This window comes from Canis lupus, chromosome 18 (genome assembly GCF_003254725.2).
Source record: "Canis lupus dingo isolate Sandy chromosome 18, ASM325472v2, whole genome shotgun sequence".
In the NCBI taxonomy this organism is placed as follows: Eukaryota; Metazoa; Chordata; class Mammalia; order Carnivora; family Canidae; genus Canis; species Canis lupus.
The window spans coordinates 55600357-55623538 of NC_064260.1; the positions used below are offsets into that span (position 1 = coordinate 55600357).

The window sequence follows — 23182 nt, forward strand, 5'->3', positions numbered from 1 at the left end:
AATACTCCAAACTGGGAGCAACCTAAGTGTCCATCCATTAAATTGCATAAACATGGTATATTAATATAATGGAATATTAATCAACAATAATAATAATGAATGAGTGCAACAATAACAAGGATGGGATTCACAATCCTTTTTTTTTTTAAAGATTTTATTTATTTATTCATAGACATGGGAGGGGGGAGTGCAGAGACACAGGCAGAGGGAGAAGCAGGCTCCCTGCAGGGAGCCTGACATGGGATTCAATCCCAGGTCTCCAGGATCACGTCCTGGGCTGAAGACGGTGCTAAACCGCTGAGCCACCCAGGCTGCCCAGGATTCACAATCTTAAATTGAGCAAAGAAGCATGATACAAAATAATACATACTATATGATACTTATTAAAAAGTTTAAAAATATCTAAGAGTAATACTGAAGGTTAATGGTTAGGACAGGAGGGAGAGAGAAGGGACAAGAGAGGGACTTCTGAGATGCTAGAAATTTGCAAAAAAAAATGTTTTTTGGCCTGGGTATTGTTACACTGATATATTAATTTTGTGATAATTGAGATACACAATTATAAGTTTGGATTTTTGGTTACATTATATGTATATGTTAAAAAAATTAAAAATGGGATAACAAACAATAGCACCTAACTCACAAAAATTCTCTCCAACAGCCTTATATAATCCAGAGAATTAATATAGATGCTAATGTACCAAATCTAATTCACTGTCAGCAATTTTCTTTTGGAATATTTTACATTGAATGGCAAAACTTGGAATTTTTTCACTCGTTAAAATTTTGATTCAGGGGGTGCCTGGGTGGCTCAGTTGATTAAGTGCTTACCTTCAGTTCACATCATGATCCCAGGGTCCTAGGATCAAGCTCTTGCTCAAGGGAACCTGCTTCTCCCTCTGCCTCTGCCACTCCCCCTGGTTGTGTTCTCTAGATTATTCATTCCCTCTCTCAAATAAATAAATAAAATCTTACAAATTTTTTAATTCAATGTTTTAATAACTCCATGAAAGTATTAGTAATCTAATGCCTTCATGATCATAATATTATTTGAGATATTAATACAATTGACTCATTTGTTCTTCACTCAAAATATACACATTTGGTACTCTTAAAATTGAATTAAGGTCCTCATTTTTGTTATCTAAACTATGCTGCCCTCCTAGCTTTCTCAAATCCAACCTCTTCCTACTCATAGAATGACAGTAAAACAATCTAACCATGGCACTATCTTCAGTCAGAATACTATTGTCCAGGATCGTCCAATAGAAATATGATGTGGGGAATATATGTAATTTTAAGTTTTCCAGGACACACTAAGAGAAGTAAAAAGAAATAAGTGTTGGCCAGGAATTGGAGAAAGGGGAATCTTTATGTGCTGTTAGTAGGAATGTAAACTGGTGCAGCTGCTGTGGAAAATAGTATGGAGGTTTCTAAAAAAAAATTTAGATACCATAGAATACCACCCAGTACTGGTATTTAGTCAGAGAAAACTAAAACACTAATTCAAAAAGGTATATGTACCCCTATAGTTACTGCAGCATCATTTACAATAGCCAAGATATGAAAAGTGATCTCAAGTATTCATTGATCCATGAATAAAGAAGTCATGTGTGCATACATGCACACAGACAATGGAATATTACTCAGCCATATAAAAGAATGAAATATTGACATTTGTGACAGCATAGAAGGATATAGAGGGTATTATGCTAAGTGAAATAAGTCAGATTGAGGAAGACGAATACATATGATTATATATGGAATCTGAAAAACAAAAAAAAACAGACTCTTAATGCAGAGCACAAACTGGTGGTTTCTAGCAGGGAGTTCTGCGGGGGGTGGGCAAAATAGATGAAAGGGATTAAAAGGCACAAACTCCCAGTTATAAAATAAATAAGGCACAAAATGCAAAGTGCAGCATAGGGAATATAGCCAATAATACTGTAATGATGTTGCATGGTGAGAGATGGTGATTACACTTATCATGCTGAGCAGTGAGTAATGTACAGAATTGTGGAATCAAAATGTTGTATAGATGAAATTAATAAAACATTGTATGTCAATTATACTTCACTAATAAAAAAAGATTTAAAAAAATGTTAAAACACTGCAATAAAGAGTTTATTTATTCATGAGAGATGCAGAGAGAGAGAGAGAGAGAGAGAGAGGCAGAGACATAGGCAGAGGGAGAAGTAGGCTCCCTGCAAGGAGCCCAATGTGAGACTCAATTCCGGACCCTGGGATCACGCCCTAAGCCAAAGGCTCAACTGCTGAGCCACCCAGGCGTCCCAAAACATTGCAATAAAATGTTTATGTGCCAAAAGTTTAATTTTACACACATATACCAAGAAATAAAAGTAAAATTTAAAAAGTAGGGAAGTTTGAGTGGCTCAGTGGTTAAGCATCTGCCTTCAGCTCAGGGCGTGATCCTGGGTCCAGGGATCGAGTCCTGCATTGGGCTCGCTGTGAGGAGCCTGCTTCTCCCTCTGTCTATGTCTCTGCCTCTCTCTCTGTATCTTTCATGAATAAATAAAAAAATATTTTTAAAAGGTAAATATAAACATGTGAAATTTATTTTAATAATTTATTTTATATAACCCTATAGATCCAAATATTGTCATTTCAACATAGAATCAATATAAAATTATGATATATTTTACATTCTTTTTATGCATGTTAAGTTTTTGAACTCTGGTGTATATTTTACACTTATAGCACTCCTCAGGGTGGTTTAGTCCCATTTTGAGTGCTCAATAGCTACATGTGCCAAGTGGCTGCTGCACTGGACAGTATAGCTCTAGTCCTGGACCATCTTATCTTCTTTATTTTCACCCACTTCCTTGGTAATCTCATCCAGTTTTATGGGTTTCAAACATCTACCTGCCAGTGACTCCCAAGCTCATATCTGAAGCCTAGCTCTTTCTTCTCAACTCTAGATTCTATATCTGACGAGCTACTCAAGATTTCCAGTTGAATATTAAATATTTCAAACACAGCATGTTCAAAACAAACTCTTTATCTTCCCTGAAAACCAGCTCTATCCCACAGTCATCCCTGTAGCAGCCGATGATAATCCATTCCTTCTGTTAGCTTTAACCCACACTTTAGCATTCCCTTTGACTTTTTTCTTTCTCTGGTATTCCACACCAATCCATCAGGATATTCAATTAACTCTACATCAATATATATCTAAAGTCATGTTATTTTTCACTACCCTCACCTGGGTCTCATTTGGATTTATTTTTTTTTAAGATCTTATTTATATGATAGAGGGAATGAACATAAGCAGGGGAGAATAGCAAAGGGAGGGGGAGAAGCAGGCTCCCTGCTGAGCTGGGAGCCTGACTTGGGGCTCCATCTCAGGACCCCAGGATCATGACCTAGGCAAAAGCAGACGCTTAACCAACGGAGCCACCCAGGTGCCCCTCATCTGGGTTCCTTTAGTAGCTTTCTAAAGGTCTCCTCGTCCCCTTTCATTATCTTTTCAACACAGTAGTCAAAGTGGGCCTTTTAAAACTTAAATCAAATTATTTAACTCTGCTCATCAAACACTACAATAAGTCCAATCTCACTTACAATAAAAAGTCAAAGTCCTTATAAGGGCCATTGAAGTCTTATGCTATCTAGCCCCCCTCCCCACCCCTCCACCCCGCCCACCGCATTATTTTTCTGACTTCTTTTTTGATACTCTTGTTCTTTCTCATTCAGCTTCAGTAATACTGGCCATATATTTTTTTAATTGGAGCATTGCAGACACATCAGTCATTGAAGACTTTGTTCTGGATGTTTCCTCTTAGGATGTTCTCCACATTTGGCAAAAACTCACTTTTTCAAATCTTTGCTCAAATATCACTATGGTATTTTGAATTATTGGCCACAATTTTTTTACTTCCAGGGAGTAATATATTTCCATATTCTTGCCATGGTCTCATGGTGGTTGGATTATGCTTCTCTGTACCTCAATTTACAACTTGGCCATTTTATTTTCTATGGCTGAAATGTTAGTAGATGTGAGCCAAGCCACGGATTGAAACATTCTTGTGTAATTAGGCTTGTCCTCTTGTATTCCTGCCTTTTATTGTGAGAAGAATATGCTTTCAGTAGCCAGTAGTCTAAGGGGGATGAGATAGATATAGAACAGATCTGTTAACTGACCTGCAGTTTGAGCTAAACCTGATGGATTCCAGCCTAGATCACCCGAATTTCTGCCAGTTTACAGATACATGAGTAAGAAATACAGTTGGGGCAGTTAAGTCAGTTAGGCATCCAACTCAGGTCATGATCTCATGGTCCTGTAACTGAGCCCTGTCAGTCCCCATGCTCAGTGAGAAGTCTGCTTGAGATTCTCTCACTCTCTCTCCTTCTGCCTCTCCCCCTCCTCCATGCTATCTCTTTCTCTCACTAAAATAAAATCAAAACCACAATGAGATACCACCTCACACCAGTGAGAATGGGGAAAATTAACAAGGCAGGAAACAACAAATGTTAGAGACGATGTGGAGAAAAGGGAACCCTCTTACACTGTTGGTGGGAATGTGAACTGGTGCAGCCACTCTGGAAAATTGTGTGGAGGTTCCTCAAAGAGTTAAAAATAGATCTGCCCTATGACCCAGCAATTGCACTGCTGAGGATTTACCCCAAAGATACAGATGCAGTGAGACTCCAGAACACCTGCACCCCAATGTTTATAGCAGCAATGTCCACAATAGCCAAACTGTGGAAGGAGCTTCGGTGTCCATCGAAAGATGAATGGATAAAGAAGATGTGGTCTATGTATACAATGGAATATTACTCAGCCATTAGAAATGACAAATACCCACCATTTGCTTCGACGTGGATGGAACTGGAGGGTATTATGCTGAGAGAAATAAGTCAATCGGAGGACAAACATCATGTGGTCTCATTCATTTGGGGAATATAAAAAATAGTGAAAGGGAATAAAGGGGAAAGGAGAAAAAATGAGTGGGAAATGTCAGAGAGGGAGACAGAACATGGAAGACTCCTAACTCTGGGAAATGAACAAGGGGTGGTGGAAACGGAGGTGGGCAGGGTGGGGGTGACTGGGTGATGGGCACCGAGGGGGGGCATTTGATGGGATGAGCATTGGGTGTTATGTTATACGTTGGCAAATTGAACTCCAATAAAAATAAATAAATAAAAATAAATAAATAAACTGCCAGGTAAAAAAATAAAAATAAAATTCAGGGGCACCTGGCTGGCTTAATAAATAAATAAATAAATAAATAAACGAATAAATAAATAAATAAATAGATAAAGAAAGAAAGAAAGAAAGAAGAAAGAAAGAAAGAAAGAAAGAAAGAAAGAAAGAAAGAAAGAAAGAAAGAAAGAAATCTTAAAAAAAAAACTTAAAAAAAGAAATAAATACAGTTGACCCTTGAACAAGATAGGTTTGAACTGTGTCGGTCCACTTATACATGGATTTTTTGGGATAAGTACAGTAGAGTACTGCAAATATATTTGATCTTCCTTATGATTTTCTTAATATTTTCTTTTCTGTAGCTTATTTTATTGAAGGAACATAGTATATGATACATATAACATACAAAATATGTGTTAATTATCTCTATGTTATTGGTAAGTCTTCTGGTCAACAGTAAAGTATTAAAAGTTAAGTTCTGGGGAGTCAGAAGTTATCACAGATTATCTTTTTTTCTTTGAGTATAGTTGACACATAATGTTATATTAGTTTCAGATGTACAACATAGTGATTTGATAAGTTTATACATTATGCTATGTTCATCACAAGTGTAGCTACCCTTTGTCATCATACACTCTACTACAGTATCATTAACTATATTCCTTATGTTGTGCCTTTTATTCCTGTGACTTACTCATTCCATAACTGGAAGCTTCTACCTCCCATTCTCCTTCACCCATCTTTCCCTCCCCATAACCCTTTCCCCTTTGGTAACTACCAGTTTGTTCTCTGTATTTATGGGTTTCAGCCTTTCTTTTGTCTGTCTTTTCATTTTTTAAAGATTCCACTAATGAGTGAAATCATATGGTATTTGTCTTTCTCAGTCTGACTTATCTCACTTAGCATAATACTCTCTAGATCTATCCCTGTTGTCTTATATGGCATGACCTCATTCTTTTTAATGGTTGCATAATATTTCAGTGTGTGTGTGTGTGTGTGTGTGTGTCTGTGTGTGTCTACCACATCTTCCTTATCCATTCATCTATTGATGGACATTTAGGTTGCTTCCATATCTTGGTTATTATCAATAATGCTTCAGTAAATATAGGTGTACATATATCATTTTGGATCAGTGTATTTGTTTTCTTTGTGTAAATATCCAATAGTGGAATTATTGGATCACATGGTATTTCTATTTTTAATTCTTTGAGAGACCTCCATACTATTTTCCATTTCCTCCATCAACAATGCACAAGGGTTCCTTTTCCTCCACATCCTTGTCAACGCTTGTTATGTCCTGTCTTTTTTATTTTAGCCATTTTAACAGCTGTAAGGTGATATCTCATTGTGGTTTTGATTTGTATTTCCCTGATGATTAGTAATGTTGAGCATCTTTTCATGGGTCTGTTGGCCATGTGTATGTCTTCTTTGAGCAAATGTTTATTCAGTCATCTGCCCATTTTTTTGATGTTGAGTTGTGTAAGTTCTTTATATATTTTGGATATGAACCCCTATTGGATATGTCTTTTGCAAATATCTTCTCCCGTTCAGTAGGTTGTCTTTTAGTTTTGCTGATGGTCTCCTTTGCTGTGAAAATGCTTCTTATTTTGATAGAGTATCAATAATTTATTTTTTTGTTTTTGTTTCTTTTGCCTTAGGAGACATATCTAGAAAAATGGTGCTACAAGCCAATGTGAGAGAAATTATTGCCTGTGCTCTCTTCTGGGATTTTTATGATTTCAGGTCTTACATTTAGATTTTTAATCCAACCTGAGTTGTTTTCAGAAGGTGGTCTAGTTTCATTCTTCTACAGGTAGCTGTCCAGTTTTTCCAGTACATTTATTAAAGAGACTATCTTTCTCCATTATATATTCTTTCTCCTTTGCCACAGATTAATTGACCATACAATCAGGTTTACTTTTGGGCTTTTCATTCTGATCCATTGATCTATGTCTCTATTTATGTCCTGGTATCATATTGTTTTACTACAGCGTTGCAGTATATCTTGAAATCTGGGGTTCTAATATCTCCAGATTTGTTTTCCTATCTCAGGATTGCTTTGGCTATTTAAGGTCTTTTGTGGTTTCATACAAATGTTAATATTACTTGTTTCTAGTTTTGTAAAAAATGCTGTTGATATTTTCATAGGGGTTGAATTGAATCTGTAGATTGCATCGAATCTGTAGACATTTTAACAATATTAATTCTTCAAATCCATGTGGATGGTATATCTTTCCATTTGTTTGTGCTCTCTTCAGTTTCTTTCTTTTTTAAGCTTTTTATTTATATATTCATGAGCTACACACAGAGAAGCAGAGACAGGCAGAGGGAGAAGCAGGCTCCCTGTAGGAGCCTGATGCAGGACTCAATCTCAGGAGCCCAGGACCATGACCTGAGCTGAAGGCAGACACTCAACCACAGAGCTACTCAGGCATCCCTGTCCTCAATTTATTTTATCAATGTTTTATACTTTTCAGAGTATAGGCCTTTCATCTCTTTGGTTAAGTTTATTCCTAGGTATTTTTTGGGGGGCGCAATTATAAATGATGTTGTTTTCTTAATTTCTTTTCTACTGCTTTGTTATTAGTCTATGGAAATGCTATTGATTTCTGGGTATTAATTTTATATCCTGCAACTTTACTGAATTCATGTATTACTTCTGGTAGTTGTTTGGTGGAGTCTGTAAAATTTTATATGTATAGGATCATGTCATCTGAAAATAATAACAGCTTAACTTATTTACCAATACAGATGCCTCTTATTTCTTTTTCTTATCTGATTGCTGTGGCTAGGACTTCCAGTACTATGTTGAATAATGTACACAGACTTCCAATGCACAGAGAGTCAGTGTCCCTAACCTCCACATTATTCAAGGGTCCACTGTATTTTTGGTTGTATGCCACTGTGTTTTGCCATGGTTTTTAATATGACAATAGATTACTAATAGTAATTTTTTCAATAAGAAATACCTCTATCATCCAATTTAAAATGATAACCTATATCCTTTTGCTACCTTCCCAGAACCTTCATTCCTTCTTACTCTACTTTTTATTTTTTACTTCTATCACTTTATCATCTTCTAACATACCACCCTTGCTAGAATAAAGCTCTCTAAAGTCTGGGATTTGTTTTGTTTGCTGATATGCTTCAGGCACCAAGAACAGGCCCTAACACATAGCGGGTACTCAGTAAGTACTGGTTGAATGACCAAATTTCAAGTGTATTATTATTATCATTATCATTATTATTATTATAATGCCTCAGGATTTGTGGAGACAATGTTGCATCATCCACCATACTCTCAGACACAATAAAATTTTCTTTAGAGATTTCTTTTCAATTCCACCAAATTATTCTTGGGCCAACAAAACAAAAAGATTTCACTTTTCTTTCCCTGCATACATTCTATATGTCCCTCATTTCCTTAGCCATTATGCTCTCTCATCTTACTTGCCCCACTGGCAAAATAAGTGACCGATGGTTAGTGGAACAGTCACTAATCATTTTCTATTTCCCCCAAATGCTCCTTGTGCATCTTACTATTGTTCCCTTTATCCAAGGAGTATGTAAAAAGTGTCCCTTTAACAAAGACATATTTTTAATATGAAAGAATATTACTGGTAAGAATCTACGTTTTTTTCATACTGATACATTCCTTTTCAACTAGATATAAGGATACGCTCATTGAGAATAAGGATTGTGAATTTTTTGTGTTCTATCTCTGACATACTGCTTGGTTCAGAAATTGTCATTGAATGTGATGAATATGTAATTAATAACAAGGAGGGAGTATATTATTCACTTACACATGTAGATGACCAATATGGGTATCTTGTTACTGTTGAGAGAGGAAGATATGGTTTTCCAAATGCAGAAATTTGTGAGAGTAACAAATAAGTCCAGAGCAGTCCCACAAAGTGAATATTCAGACCAGTCATTATTTGTATGGCCTGGAAGAAAATAATGACACTAATTACTTACTACTATTCTAGTCCAGCCTTTGAAAGGAACAAACATGAAGAAAAAGTTGAGATGGAGAAGGAAAGTGACAACCTGACATAATTTTAGGGTTCCTAACATTTCATTCAAATAAGGAGGTTATGTTATCATTTCAGAGCAATTTTCAGATGCAATGACTATTTACATGCCCAATAAAATTGTACTAGGGGCTTGTTTATCTATTTGGTTCAAGGGATCATACGGCATGAGCCCTAGAGCCCTGAAAGAATTCATTTCCCTCAATATTCATCAGTCACTATGTGGCCATCAACCCATATCTGCAGATACAGCTCTTATGTTCTATAGGCTACCAGATTTGGTATTTTTAACCTTACCTGCCCTTCTCTCATATTCCCAAAAATTGGTATTTGGACTTTGATTCCTCTTGTTCTACCCACCCTCATGCCCATCTGTAACTATGGTTTGTAGCAGAGTCACCTGTCCTTTATAAACAAGAGTCAAAAGTATAGTGAACCCTTAGGATTCCTGGTTTCTTATTACACTTCCTAGGAACCCTTAGGAGGTATGGAGATTGAGGATGATCTCTGCCCATGGAAGCCAGACTATCTATGATAGTTTCTGAGTCAAAGGCAGAGGAAAATTCTAAGTTTGATATGTAGAGCATAACTCACTGTGAAGGCACTTTAGTTGGTTTTCAGATAGATGTTTCTCAGACATGCCTTCTTCTGGCACAGCTGAATAAACCACCCCTCCCTGCATCTCCCTACTACCCAAATACAGGAGTTAAGCCTGAAAAAATTTGAAGGAGTTATATTGGAGTTCAGAAACAAGCATCTCTTGCCTTCCTCATATTTTTATAATGCCTAGGGATACTGACATCCTTTTTCTCACAAATCCTCTTAAACGGGATAACTTTAACTTGAAGTTTGCGATAAGCTTGTGTTATAGTATGTGATTATGAGGACAGCCAAGAAGTGGCTAATTGGTGGGGATATCTCTCTCATTTGGAGAGTATTCTGTCTTCCAGGCAACACACAACTATGCATTTAGTGACACTTCTGAAAGATTGTGGCAGGGAATGAAGCAAGGGGACAGTGGGGTAGATAGGGCTTTTCCCACACTGCGTTGATGTAGAGTTTCATAGAAGACAATGAATTTGTCTGAAGTCTGAGTTTAATAACTTTTTAAAATAATTACAAATCCACAGGAATTTGCAAAAAATAGTACAGAGAGGTCCTGTGCACCCTGAACCTGGACTCTCCTGATGGCCTACATCTTATGTAACTTATAGTACAGTATCAGAATAAGGAACTAGACCTTGGTATAATATCTGACTCAAGCAGAGACATGTTTACTATCCCCCCAAATCACTATCAATAGGCTGGAATGACACTACAAATTCTTATTAGAAAATATAGGAGACAAGCTTCAAAAAATTGGATTTGGCAATGATTTTTTTTAAATAGATGAATTGAACTACATCAAAATTTAAAACTTCTATGCATCAAGGAACACAAGAGAGTGAAAAGACAACCCACAAAATGGTAGAAAAATTTGTGAATCATATATCTGATAAGGAGTAAATATCCAGAAAATATATAGAACTCCTGCCACTCAACAACACAATAACAAAAACATACAATCCAATTAAGAAATGGGCAAAGGACTTGACATTTCTGTAAAGAATATATACAAATGGCCAATAAGGACATGAAAAGATGCTCAACATCCTAACTAATAATTAGGGAAATGCTAATCAAAACCACAGTAAGAAATACCACTTTCTACCCATTAAAATGGCTATCATCATAAAAGAATACAAGTAAAGAAGATGTGCAGAAATTAGACCTTTTGTGCACTGTTGGTGGGGATGTAAAATGCTGCTACTGCTATGGAAAGAGTTTGGCAGTTTCTCAAAGGTTAAACATAGAAGTATATGACCCAGCATTTCTATTCATATATATTCCTATTCATATATATATTTCTATTCATATATATATGTAGACATATACATATATATATATATATATATATATGCATGTATAAAAGAATTGAAAGCAGGGACTCAAAGAGATATTTTACACATATGTCCATAGGAGCATTATTCACAATAGCCAAGTGTTTATTGATGGATGAATGGATTTAAAGAAGATGTGGTTTATGTATACAATGGAATATTACTCAGCCATTAGAAATGACAAATACCCACCATTTGCTTTGACGTGGATGGAACTGGAGGGTATTATGCTGAGTGAAATAAGGCAATTGGAGAAGGACAAACATTATATGGTCTCATTCATTTGGGGAATATATATAATAGTGAAAGGGAATAGAGGGGAAGAGAGAAGAAATGGGTAGGAAATATCAGAAAGGGAGACAGAACATGGAAGACTCCTAACTCTGGGAAACGAACTAGGGGTGATGGAAGGGGAGGAGGGCGGGGGGTGGGGGTGACTGGGTGGCGGGCACTGAGGGGGGCAGTTGACGGGATGAGCACTGGGTGTTATTCTGTATGTTGGCAAATTGAACACCAATAAAAAATAAATTTATTTATATAAATAAATAAATAAATAAATAAATAAATAAATAAATAGTGTAGTTATACATACATGGAGTGTTATTCAGCCTTAAAAAAGATGGAAATTCTGACATAAACTACATCATGGACAAACCTGGGAAACATTTGCTAAGTGAAATAAGCTAATCACAAAAGAACAAGTGCTACATGATTCCACGTATCCGAGGTACTAGAGAAGTCAAATTCATATACAGAATGTAGAATTGTTGCTGCTAGGGGCAATGGGGAGAGAGAGGGAGAGTTATTATTTAGCCAGTATAGAATTTTAGTTTTGCAAAATGAAGAGTTCTGTAGAGGAGCAATGCTTATGGTTGCCTAACAATGTGGATGTACTTAATGCCCCGAACTGTACACTTAAAAATGGGTCTGATGGTAAATTTTAAGTTTATGTTTATGTAAAGTTTAAAAAACATATCACTTAAATCTTTTGCTTTGGCAAATCTTCTCTTGTACTGTGTTGGCAAGGACATGGGGGCGTGGCCTTGCTATTGCTAAGCAGGAATTTGATAGCCTATTCAGTCTCCATTGACACTGTGAGGGAGAGGGGTATCTTAGGGCTCCCCACTAAGCCTCTGCTGATCCCATCATGGCTGGTTGGGGTAGGGTCACCACATTATTGTTTCCCCATGTGGCTTCTACTGACACTGGGAAGGCTAGGTTAGGGGACTTATTCCTGCTGAGAGATGAAGAAAGTCTTAGCCTCCCACTTAGCTTTCTCTTGAGACCACCCTGAGGAAGAGGAAGGGCTTTGTTTTAGCCAGGTAATGGTGGAAATCTAGGTTCCTGCATAGCCTTTGTTTATGGAGGTAAGGGTGGGGCTATAGTTTTTCCTATTGTGTTTGGCTAGAGTAGGGAAGTTATTGTCTCAAGTTTTCTGCTCTTCTAGGCTGTCTCTTTCTTGGATCTATGATAGGCTTTTTTTTCCTTGTGCTTATTAGTGTTTCTGTGTTATAGGCTTCTTGAGCACTCAGTTTTGGATAGTTAGAGCAAAAAACCAAAAACCAAAAACAAACAAACAAACCACAAAACACACAAAAAAAGCAAAGCAAACCAAACCAAACCACCACCACCACAACAAATCACAAAAAGCCCCAGGAAACTCCCCACTATGTCATTCCTTGGATTCAAGGTCTCTAGCTCTTCTGCCTCCTCTATACCTTTCAGAGTCATCTTATAGTTGTCCAAAATTTTAGCTGTAATTAGCAATAGAAATAGAGAGAAGTGTGTCTACTCCATTTTGTCCAGAATTGGAAGTTGGGATGTTTTATTGAATGAAATGAGACCCTGGGCCCTTGGGTAATGGTAGATCTCATTAAAAGGGCAATAATGTGGCCAGTAACATACCTATTTATTCTCAGACACACTTAACTATTTCTTCTCAATACCCAGGTAAATGGGTAAGGGGATTAGGAATTAAAATCTTTAATATTACAATATTGGGAATGAGGAGAGGAAATTTTGGGTCCATTGCTTGCTTTAATGTAAATTTTTAGTTCAATTCTAGCAGATAGGGTAGATCCTAAATAAGTGAAGGCAATAATAGACTTGAGATGTTGGGAATATTCCTGGACCAAGCTTTAATCCTTTTGGTTTGATTCCTAATCTGGCTCTGCCACCCAGCAATATGGGTAGATAACGCAAAAGGATACAACCTGCTGCATTTGATGGGAGATGATTGCTAAAACAGTGGCATGTCTGGGGGATGGACTCAAGAACATAGTGCCATTATGATCACCTTCCACAAAGTTTTGTGTCTTTGTGTCTGTGCCTTCTCCTGAATATAGTTTCCACAATATGATCATCTCAGTTGGGACTATGTTACCATTAGTTTAGCGTGAAATATAGTTTTTTTAAAAAGATTTTATTTATTTATTCATGAGAGACACAGAGAGAGGCAGAGACAGGCAGAGGAGAAGCAGATTCCTCATGGGGAGCCCGATGCAGGACTCGATTCCCAGATCCCGGGGTTCACACCCTGACCCAAAAGCGACACTCAACTGCTGAGCCACCTAGGTGTCCCAGCCTAGCGTGAAATAATTTACTGTTGCCCAAAAGGAATTTTCTACCCATTTCCAGACTTAGAGTATATTTTCTGAGAATACAATGAGGTTGTAATGGTTTGGGGCTATTTAAATGTAGTTGATGCCTTAATAATCCCTGCCTTATTTAACTTTAGCCTGACATACAGCTTATCTGATCAGGCTGTATGTGGAAAATTCAGATATTACATAACTCTTAACTCTTCTCCATTTGGAAAGATCCTAATAAAGGTGGTAAAGTCTCTTTAGTAGTCTGAAGTCATTTATTTGCTCAAGTAGCATTTAGTTCTTACCCCCAACAATCTTGTTTCTTTTCTTATCTGCAGATGACGTCTTGGCATTTTTCACTAAAGAGACAGAAGAAAAATGAGAGGATAAATGTATTTCTTTTCTGTAGGAAAATATTAAGTTAATATTAATTATTTTCTTGGGTAAGATACTTAAAATCAAGAGAAAAATCTACTTCTAGAGCTGCTAATTTTTCAATATCTCCTAGTCTCTTGAGAGATGTTTTTCACCAAACCATCAAGATTGCTATCTTGAAAATAATTATTTCTCAAATAGTTTTATTCATTTGCCAAACTTAAGTTAGAGTGTAGCAAGTTGTATGGGGTGGCTGCTCTGATCTATCAATCCCTCTAGAAATTACCCATACCTCCACATTCACAGGCTTAGGGAAACTGGACTTTTGTTTGCTGAGCTTTATTCTCTCATTCCATGCTATTCTTTTTTTTTTTTTTTTTACAAATTAAAATCTGGTGCAGGGACACCAGACTGACAGAATCTATTCACATGACTCCATTGGCTGCAAGGGAAGCTGAGAATTAAAGTGTCATATATTCTATTTTGGAAAGGTGGCTTCACAAGTTAGAGACCTACAGAAATGTAGGTGAGGTGTTCAATAGGTCAATTAAAACTCATAGATATCTATCATTAAAATTGTGGATAACCTTTGAGATTTCTGTAGAATTCTTATCAGTCTTAGGCTGCATATTTAGTATCCATGGGATTTTTTTCTGTATTCTAGCTGATTGGGCTGAAGATCTAACTCAAATTGGGTCCATAATATACTTCATCATGAGAAGATCTAAGACATTGGGGAACAGTCCTTTGTCATCCTCCACCCTACTGGACAAAATGGTAGAGAAGGTGAGTTTTGAGAGTGAGAGAGTTAAACAGAAAGGACATTCAAAGACCTGAAGATATGGAGAAAGAGAAGAATTCCCTGAGTTTCTGATGGCTTTAAATTTTCTCCTTCAAGTTCCTTTTAGAAAAATGGCTGACTTCTTGCCCTTACATTATGTCAACAAATCTATTCACATACTACAGTAAATAAATCTTCATTTTGCTAAAACTACTACGAGATAGTTTCCATTTTTTGCAATGTGAGTCTTTTATTTTTTATGGTCTTGTCTTCTAATTTATCTCACATGGCTTTGAGAACCTACTCTCCAGAATCTCTAATGTCTGATGGCTCTTTTTTTCTTCAACCTCTTATTGATAACCACACCTTAAGTCTAAGACCCGTCTTGAAATTTATAATTTACAAATTTTTCCTTTCATTTGCATAAACCAGCAAATCTCACAGTTCTAGTTGCTCCTGAGATGGACTACTGATGCTTGAAGCTGAGAAAAGGTAGAAAGTGATAGTGGAAAGAATAAAACTGAAGTTCAAATTTTGCTCTTCACCAGTTACTTTGTGGCCTTGTTCACACCATTTATTCTTTCAAAGGTTGTTTTCTTGGTAACAAAACAAACAGAAAACCACCACCACCACCACCACCACCCGCGAACAAAACCAACCCCCGAAAACAAGACCAAACTAAAAACCCAAAACAAAACAAAAAACTTCAAACCAAAAACCCCTGTAGGATTGTGTTGGGGAGCAGATAAGAAAAACTGGCACAACACCGAAACTCAAACAAGAACTAGCATTGGAAGCGCCTGCCCTTGGAGTGGTCCACATGGACCACCAAGGATCCCTGCCAGCACTTGACCACAGAGCTAGAGGGGCGTAATCTCACCAGTGGCGCCCTAGTGCTGCACCTGTCCACTGCACCTGTCCACCTGGAGTCCTGGCCGCAGCGCTGGCCCAGCGGCGCTGCTTCTTCAGCCGCGCCCCTCATCCCCTGGCCCCCTCGCCCCGCGGCGCGTGGCTCCAACGCTGCGGTTGTGGCCAAGAGCGTGGCTTGGAGGCACAGCGCGAGGAGCCCCGCGCCGCCACTGGCGTGGGTGGGGGCTTCCAAGTTCTGCTGAGCGCTGGTTCCCAGGACCCTGGCCTGGCAGGAGATGAGGAGCGGATCCGCAGCTGACACAGCCTTTCCTGCCTGTGTTACCATGACACTCTGACTACGGATCTGGGCCGCTCCGGATTCCCTGGCTGCCTCGGCAGAGACATCTCCATCAAATGTCCTCCTCTCCACTTTTCTGCTAGATTACCGTCAGCAAAAGTCCTTTCTACCTTTCATCTCCCCGCAGTGTAGAGGGAAGAGCATTGGTCAGCTAACCTGGACTTTGGTCCTTATCTCTGCTTTTTATTAGATACATGAATGCTTCGGCAAATATGTATCTACTCTGTTCCTTAGATTGTTTCTCTGCACAATGAGGTAATCTGTGTTCTGTGTACCTCCCATATTCACACTAACTTTGAAAACTGACATCAGGTTATATAAGTTTAAAATTTGCTGTAATCAAGAAGTTACTGTGGCCAAGTTCAAAAAGGGTGTTGCCTGTGTTCTCCTCTAGGATTTTGATGGAATCTTGTCTCACATTTAGATCTTTCATCCATTTTGAGTTTATCTTTGTGTCTGGTGCAAGAGAGTGGTCTAGTTTCATTCTTCTGCACGTGGCTGTCCAATTTTCCCAGCACCACGTATTGAAGAGACTGTCCTTTTTCCAGTGGATAGTCTTTCCTGCTTTGTCGAATATTAGTTGACCATAAAGTTGAGGGTCCAATTTTGTATTCTCTATTCTGTTCCATTGATCTATGTGTCTGTTTTTGTGCCAGTACCACACTGTCTTGATGACCACAGCTTTGTAGTACAACCTGAAATCTGGCATTGTGATGCCCCCAGATATGGTTTTCTTTTTTAATATTCCCCTGGCTATTCGGGGTCTTTTCTGATTCCACACAAATCTTAAGACAATTTGTTCCAACTCTCTGAAGAAAGTCCATGGTATTTTGATAGGGACTGCATTAAACGTGTAAATTGCCCTGGGTAACATTGACATTTTCACAATATTAATTCTGCCAATCCAAGAGCATGGAATATTTTTCCATGTCTTTGTGTCTTCCTGAATTTCTTTCAGAAGTGTTCTATAGTTTTTAGGGTATAGATCCTTTACCTCTTTAGTTTGGTTTATTCCTAGGTATCTTATGCTTTTGGGTGCAATTGTAAATGGGATTGACTCCTTAATTTTTCTTTCTTCAGTCTCATTGTTAGTGTATAGAAATGCCACTGACTTCTGGGCATTGATTTTGTATCCTGCCACACTGCCAAATTGCTGTATGAGTTCTAGCAATGTTGGGGTGGAAGCTTTTGGGTTTTCTATGTAGAGTATCATGTCATCGGCGAAGAGGGAGAGTTTGACTTCTTCTTTGCCAATTTGAATGCCTTTAATGTCTTTTTGTTGCCTGATTGCTGAGGCTAGGACTTCTAGTACTATATTGAATAGCAATGGTGAGAGTGGACATCCCTGTCTTGTTCCTGATCTTAGGGGAAAGGCTTCCAGTGTAACTTCTTGCAAGATACATCCATGAAGGCAAGAGAAACAAAAGCAAAAATGAACTATTGGGACTTCATCAAGAAGCTTTTGCACAGCAAAAGAAACAGTCAACAAAACTAAAAGACAACCTACAGAATGGGAGAAATTATTTGCAAATGACATATTAGATAAAGGGCTAGTATCTAAGATCTACAAAGAACTTATTAAACTCAACAGCAAAGAAACAAACAATCCAATCATAAAATCGGCAAAAGACATGGACAGAAATTTCACCAAAGAAGACATAGACATGGTCAACACGCACATGAGAAAATGCTCCGCATCACTTGCCATTAGGGAAATACAAATCAAAACAACAATGAAATATCACCTCACACAAGTGAAAATGAGGAAAATTAACAAGGGAGGAAACAACAAATGTTGGAGACGATGTGGAGAAAGGGGAACCCTCTTGCACTGTTGGTGGGAATATGAACTGGTGCAGCCACTCTGGAAAACTGTGTGGAGGTTCCTCAAAGAGTTAAAAATAGATCTGCCCTGTGACCCAGCAATTGCACTGCTGGGGATTTACTCCCAAAGATACAGATGCAGTGAAATGCTGGGACACCTGCACCCCGATGTTTATAGCAGCAATGTCCACAATAGCCAAACTGTGGAAGGAGCCTCGGTGTCCATAGAAAGATGAGTGGATAAAGAAGATGTGGTTTATGTATACAATGGAATATTCCTCAGCCATTAGAAATGACAAATACCCACCATTTGCTTCAACGTGGTGGGACCTGGAGGGTATTATGCTGAGTGTAATAATTTAATCAGAAAAGGACAAACATTATATGGTACAATTCATTTGGGGAATATAAAAGATATTGAAAGGGAATAAAGGGGAAAGGAGAAAAATGAGTGGGAAATATCAGAGAGGGAGACAGAACATGAGAGACTCCTAACTCTGGGAAACAAACAAGGGGTGGTAGAAAGGGAGGTGGGCAGGGTGTGGGGGTGACTGGGTGACGGGCACTGAGGGGGGCACATAATGGGATGAGCACTGGGTGTTATGCTATATGTTGGCAAATTGAACTCCAATTAAAAAATATGTGATAAAAAATAAAAATTAAAAAAAATAAATTAGGAAGTGTGATGCCTCTGCTTTATTCTTTTTTCTCAAGATTGCTTTGGCTATTTATGGTCTTTTATGGTTCCATATGAATTCTAGGATACTTTTTTTCTATTTCTTAGAAAAATACCATTGGAATTTTTATGGATTGCATTGAAACTGTAGATCCCTTTAGGTATGGATATTTAAACTATTAATTCCTCCCTTCCAAGAACATGAGTTATCTTTTCATTTATTTGTGTCTTCCTCAATTTATTTCATCAATATGCTAAAGTATTCAGTGTACAAATCATTCACTATCTTGGTTAAATTCATTCCTAAGTATTTTATTGTTTTTGATATTACCATAAATTAGATTCTTTTATTTCTCTTTCAGTTAGTTAATTGTTAATGTGTAAAAATGCCATGATTTTTTATGTTGATTTTGTATCCTTCAACTTTACTGAATTCATTTATTAGTTCTAAGAGATTTTTTGGAAACTTTAGGGTTTTCTCTTTATAATACCATGTCATTTGCAAATAGAGATGATTTTACTTCTTTTCTGATTTAGACATCTTTTACTTCTTTTTGTTGCCTAATTGCTCAGGCTAGGACTTGCAGTATTGTGTTGAATAGAAATGGCAAGAGTGAGCATCCTAGTATTGTTTTTGATCTTAGAGGAAAAGATTTCAGCTTTCAACATTGAGTATGATGTTAATAGTGGGTTTGTCATATATAGCCTTTATTAGTTGGGGCACATTCTATTCCTAATTTTTGAGTTTTTTTTATCATGAAGAATATTAAATTTGGTCAAATGCTTTTTCTGCATCTATTGAATTGATTATATGATTTTTATCCCTCATCATGTTAATGTGTCACATCATATTTATTTATTTGGGTATGTTGAACTATCCTTGCATCCCAGCAATAATTCCACTTGATCATGATGTATGACCATTTTAATGTAATGTTGAATTCAGTTTGCTAATATTTTGTTGAGGATTTTTACATCTATGTTCAATAGTCATATTAACCTGTAATTCCTTTTCTTATAGTGCACTTGTTTGGCTTTTTTTTTTTAATTTATTTTTTATTGGTGTTCAATTTACTAACATACAGAATAACCCCCAGTGCCCGTCACCCATTCACTCCCACCCCCCGCCCTCCTCCCCTTCTACCACCCCTAGTTCGTTTCCCAGAGTTAGCAGTCTTTACGTTCTGTCTCCCTTTCTGATATTTCCCACACATTTCTTGGTAAGGCTGGCTTTGTAAAATAAGCTTAAAAGTGTTTCTTCCCCTTCAGTTATTTTGAAGAGTTTGAGAAAAATTGGCAATAATTATTTAAGTGTTTGGTAGAATTAATCAATGAAGCCATCTGGTTCTAGGCCTGTATTGTTTGGGAATTTACAAATTCAATATCCTTGCTTGTTTATTGGTCTGTTCAGATTTTTTATTACTTCATGATTCAGTCTTAGTAAGTTATAGTTTCTAGGAATTTATCCCTTTCTTCTAAGTTATATAATCTATTGGCATATGATTATTCATAGTAGTCTCTTATGACCCTTTAAACTTGTTTGGAATCAGTTGTAATGTCTCCTCTTTTATAATTTTATTAATTTGAGTTACCTTTTTTCCTTAATCTAGCTAAAGGTTTGTCATTTTATCTTTTCAAAAATCCAACTCTTGGTTTCATTGACCTTTTCTATTGTCTTTCTAGTCTCTTTCATTTATTTCCTTATTATATCTTTCCTTCTACTAACTTTGGGCTTAGCTTATTCATTCTTTCCTACATTCTTAAAGTGTAAGATTAGGTTATTTGAGATTGTTCTTGTTTCTTAGTGTAGGCATTTATTGCTATAAATGTCCCTCTTTGAACTGCTTTTACCACATCAAATAAGGTTTGATATGTTGTGTTTCCATTTCTGTTGTCTTAAGAGTTTTTAAAATTTTCTTTCAATTTATTATTTGACCATTTGGTTACCATTCAGAAGTATATTATTTAATATTCACATATTTGTGAATTTTTCAGCTTTCTTCACATTGTTGACATAGTTTCATAACACTGTCACTGGAAAAGTTGGAAAAGATTTGATATGTTTTGACTCTTATTAAATTTGTGAAGACCTGTTTTATGACCTAATATATGATCCATTTTGGAAAATCTTCCATGTGCCCTAGAGAAGAATATGTATTCTGCTGCTTTTGAATGAAAAGTTCTGTATATGTCTGTTAGATCTGTTTGTTCCAAAGTAGAGTTCAGGTATATTATTTCCTTACTGACTTTCTGGATCATTCTTATCACTATTGATATTGTTGCACTGCTGTCTATTTTTGCCTTCAGATCTGTTAATAATTGTTAATACATTTAGGAGCTTCAAAGTCACATTTTAAAGGATGCGGAGAATTTGTGATCATTTGTACAATCTACAAGTTATCAACTCTCTGTTGTACCCTCTCATTTCTCTTGGCCTTTATGCAAGGCAACTTTCTCCTAATCTTCTTCAGAATATAAATAGTATAAATTAATTTATACTCTTGTCTCTACTTTTTCATATACTGTTACATCCTTTTTTACCTCCTGAAATTTGGCCCAAGATATAAGTGCCAATACTTTATTTGCCATTTCCATTACTTATTTGACACACTTGGAACTCACTTCTCCTTTGACTTTCATAATACCATAATTCTCTAATTTTCTTTAATTTCTACGACACAGCCTAGACTCTGTTACATTGTCTTTCTTGTCATGAATTTTAAAATTAGGTTTCTCCAGGGTATTCCCCGCCCCCCTCAGAATTCTTTACAATTCACTCAGTACTTTCATTCTGGCTGGTTCCATCCATTCTCATATTAAAAAAAAAAGAATTGGGGGAAGTCCGGATGCCTCAATGGTTTAGCACTGCATTCAGCCCAGGGCATGATCCTGGAGTCCTGGGATCAAGTCCCATGTCAGGCTCCCTGCATGGAGCCTGCTTCTCCCTCTGCCTGGGTCTCTGCCTCTCTCTCTGTGTCTTTCATAAATAAATAAATAAATAAATAAATAAATAAATAAATAAATAAATAAAACCTTTAAAAAATAAAGAATGAGGGCACCCGAGTGGCTCAGTGATTGAGCATCTCTACCTTTGGCTCAGGTCATGATCCCAGGGTCCTGGGATCAAGTCCTGCATTAGGCTCCCTGCAAGGAGCCTGCTTCTCCCTCCGCCCGTGTCTCTGTCTCTCTCTCTCTTTGTGTCTCTCATGAATAAATAAATAAAATCTTTAAAAAATAATCAGGTTGAATTAAATATAGAAAAGACTGTACTTATCAAGTATACAGGTAGATGAACAAAACAAAGTGGAAATCCATGTAACTCCCACTGCATTTAAATAAATGTTACCATCTCTTGGCAAGCCCTCCTTTAGCCCTGTGATATCACAACCCCTTTTTTGTTTTTAACTTTTTATTTTGTAGTAATTATAGATTCACAAAGCTTCACAAAATTATAGATTCACAAAGATAGTACAGAAATATCCCATGTAGCCTTCATCCAGTATCCCCAGTGGTTATATCTTACATTGTTATAGTGCAATATCCAAACTAAAAATGTGATATTGGTACTATGTGTGTATAGAGTTCTATGTCATTTTATCAAGATACAGACTTATTCCATTACCACAAAGATCTCTCTGATGCTACCCCCTTGTAGTCACAACCATCTCCCATCTTCTCACCATCTGTAACCCCTGGCAGTCATTAACATGTTTTCCATCTTTACATGTTTGTCATTCAAGAATGTTTATATAAATGGAATTACACAGTATGTGACCTTTTTGAAATTGACCTTGTTTTTCCACTCAGAATAATGCTCTTAAGATCCACTCAAGTTTTTATATTTGTTAGCACTTTAAGAGTTTTTGCATTTGTATTCATGAGGGATATGGTCTGTAGTTTGTTGTTACTGTTGTTTGTACTTACTGCCTTTGTATTATTTAGCCATCAGGGTGATACTAGCTTCCTAGAATGATATGTAAAGTGTTTCCTCCGCTTGTATTTTCACAAAGAGATTGTGTAGAATTGATGGTAATTTTCCTTAAAATATTTGGTACATCTCCAGTGAAACAATGTAGGCTCGGAAATTTCTTTTGCAGCTAGTTGTCTGTTATCAATTCAAATTTTAAAATAGTTACAGGGCTATTCAAATGACCTATTTCATATTAGGGGTGATAACTTGTACTCTTCAAAGAATTTCATGTAAGTTGTTGAGTTCATGCATGCATATAGAATTGTTTGTAGAATTTCTATATTGTCCTTTTGATATCTGCAGGATCAATAGTGAAATTTTATTTCATAAATTGTTAGTAATGTGTTGCCTCTCTGTCAATCTTGCTATAAAGTTTTGCCAATTTTATGGATCTTTTCAACAATCATGTTTTTGTTTCATTTAATCTATTTTTATATTTTCAGTTTGATTTATTTTTTGCTTCTTTCTGTTTGCTTTGGGTACATTTTGTTCTTTTTCAAGTTTCTTAAGTTTAGAACTTACATTATTGATTTAAGGATGCTTCTTTTTTAATGTAAAAATTAAATGCTATGAATTTCACTGTTATAGCTGCATCACACAAAATTTGTTATGTGACATTTTCT

General features: G+C 36.8%; 1 protein-coding gene across 9 annotated transcripts in view; it reads right to left on the reverse strand.

Annotated features, from left to right (window-relative positions):
• The window catches only part of LOC112659462 (membrane-spanning 4-domains subfamily A member 12-like), a 123681-nt gene extending 107760 nt beyond the window's left edge, over positions 1-15921 (reverse strand). For 6 of the 9 annotated variants that reach the window (XR_007403395.1, XM_049096227.1, XM_049096226.1 and 3 more), the window contains exons 1-2: positions 14032-14085; positions 8968-9111 (exon numbers count right to left, since the gene is read on the reverse strand). Coding sequence is in view for 8 of the 9 variants with exons in the window: in XM_049096227.1 (XP_048952184.1) it covers positions 8968-9111; positions 14032-14079 (192 nt within the window). In the remaining variant the exon portion in view is untranslated. Of the gene's footprint in view, positions 1-8967; positions 9112-11730; positions 11858-14031; positions 14086-15762 lie in introns of those variants that run through there. The other 3 variants (XM_049096225.1, XM_049096224.1, XM_049096228.1) reach the window with 3 other exon arrangements.
• Positions 15922-23182: the final 7261 nt, after the last annotated feature.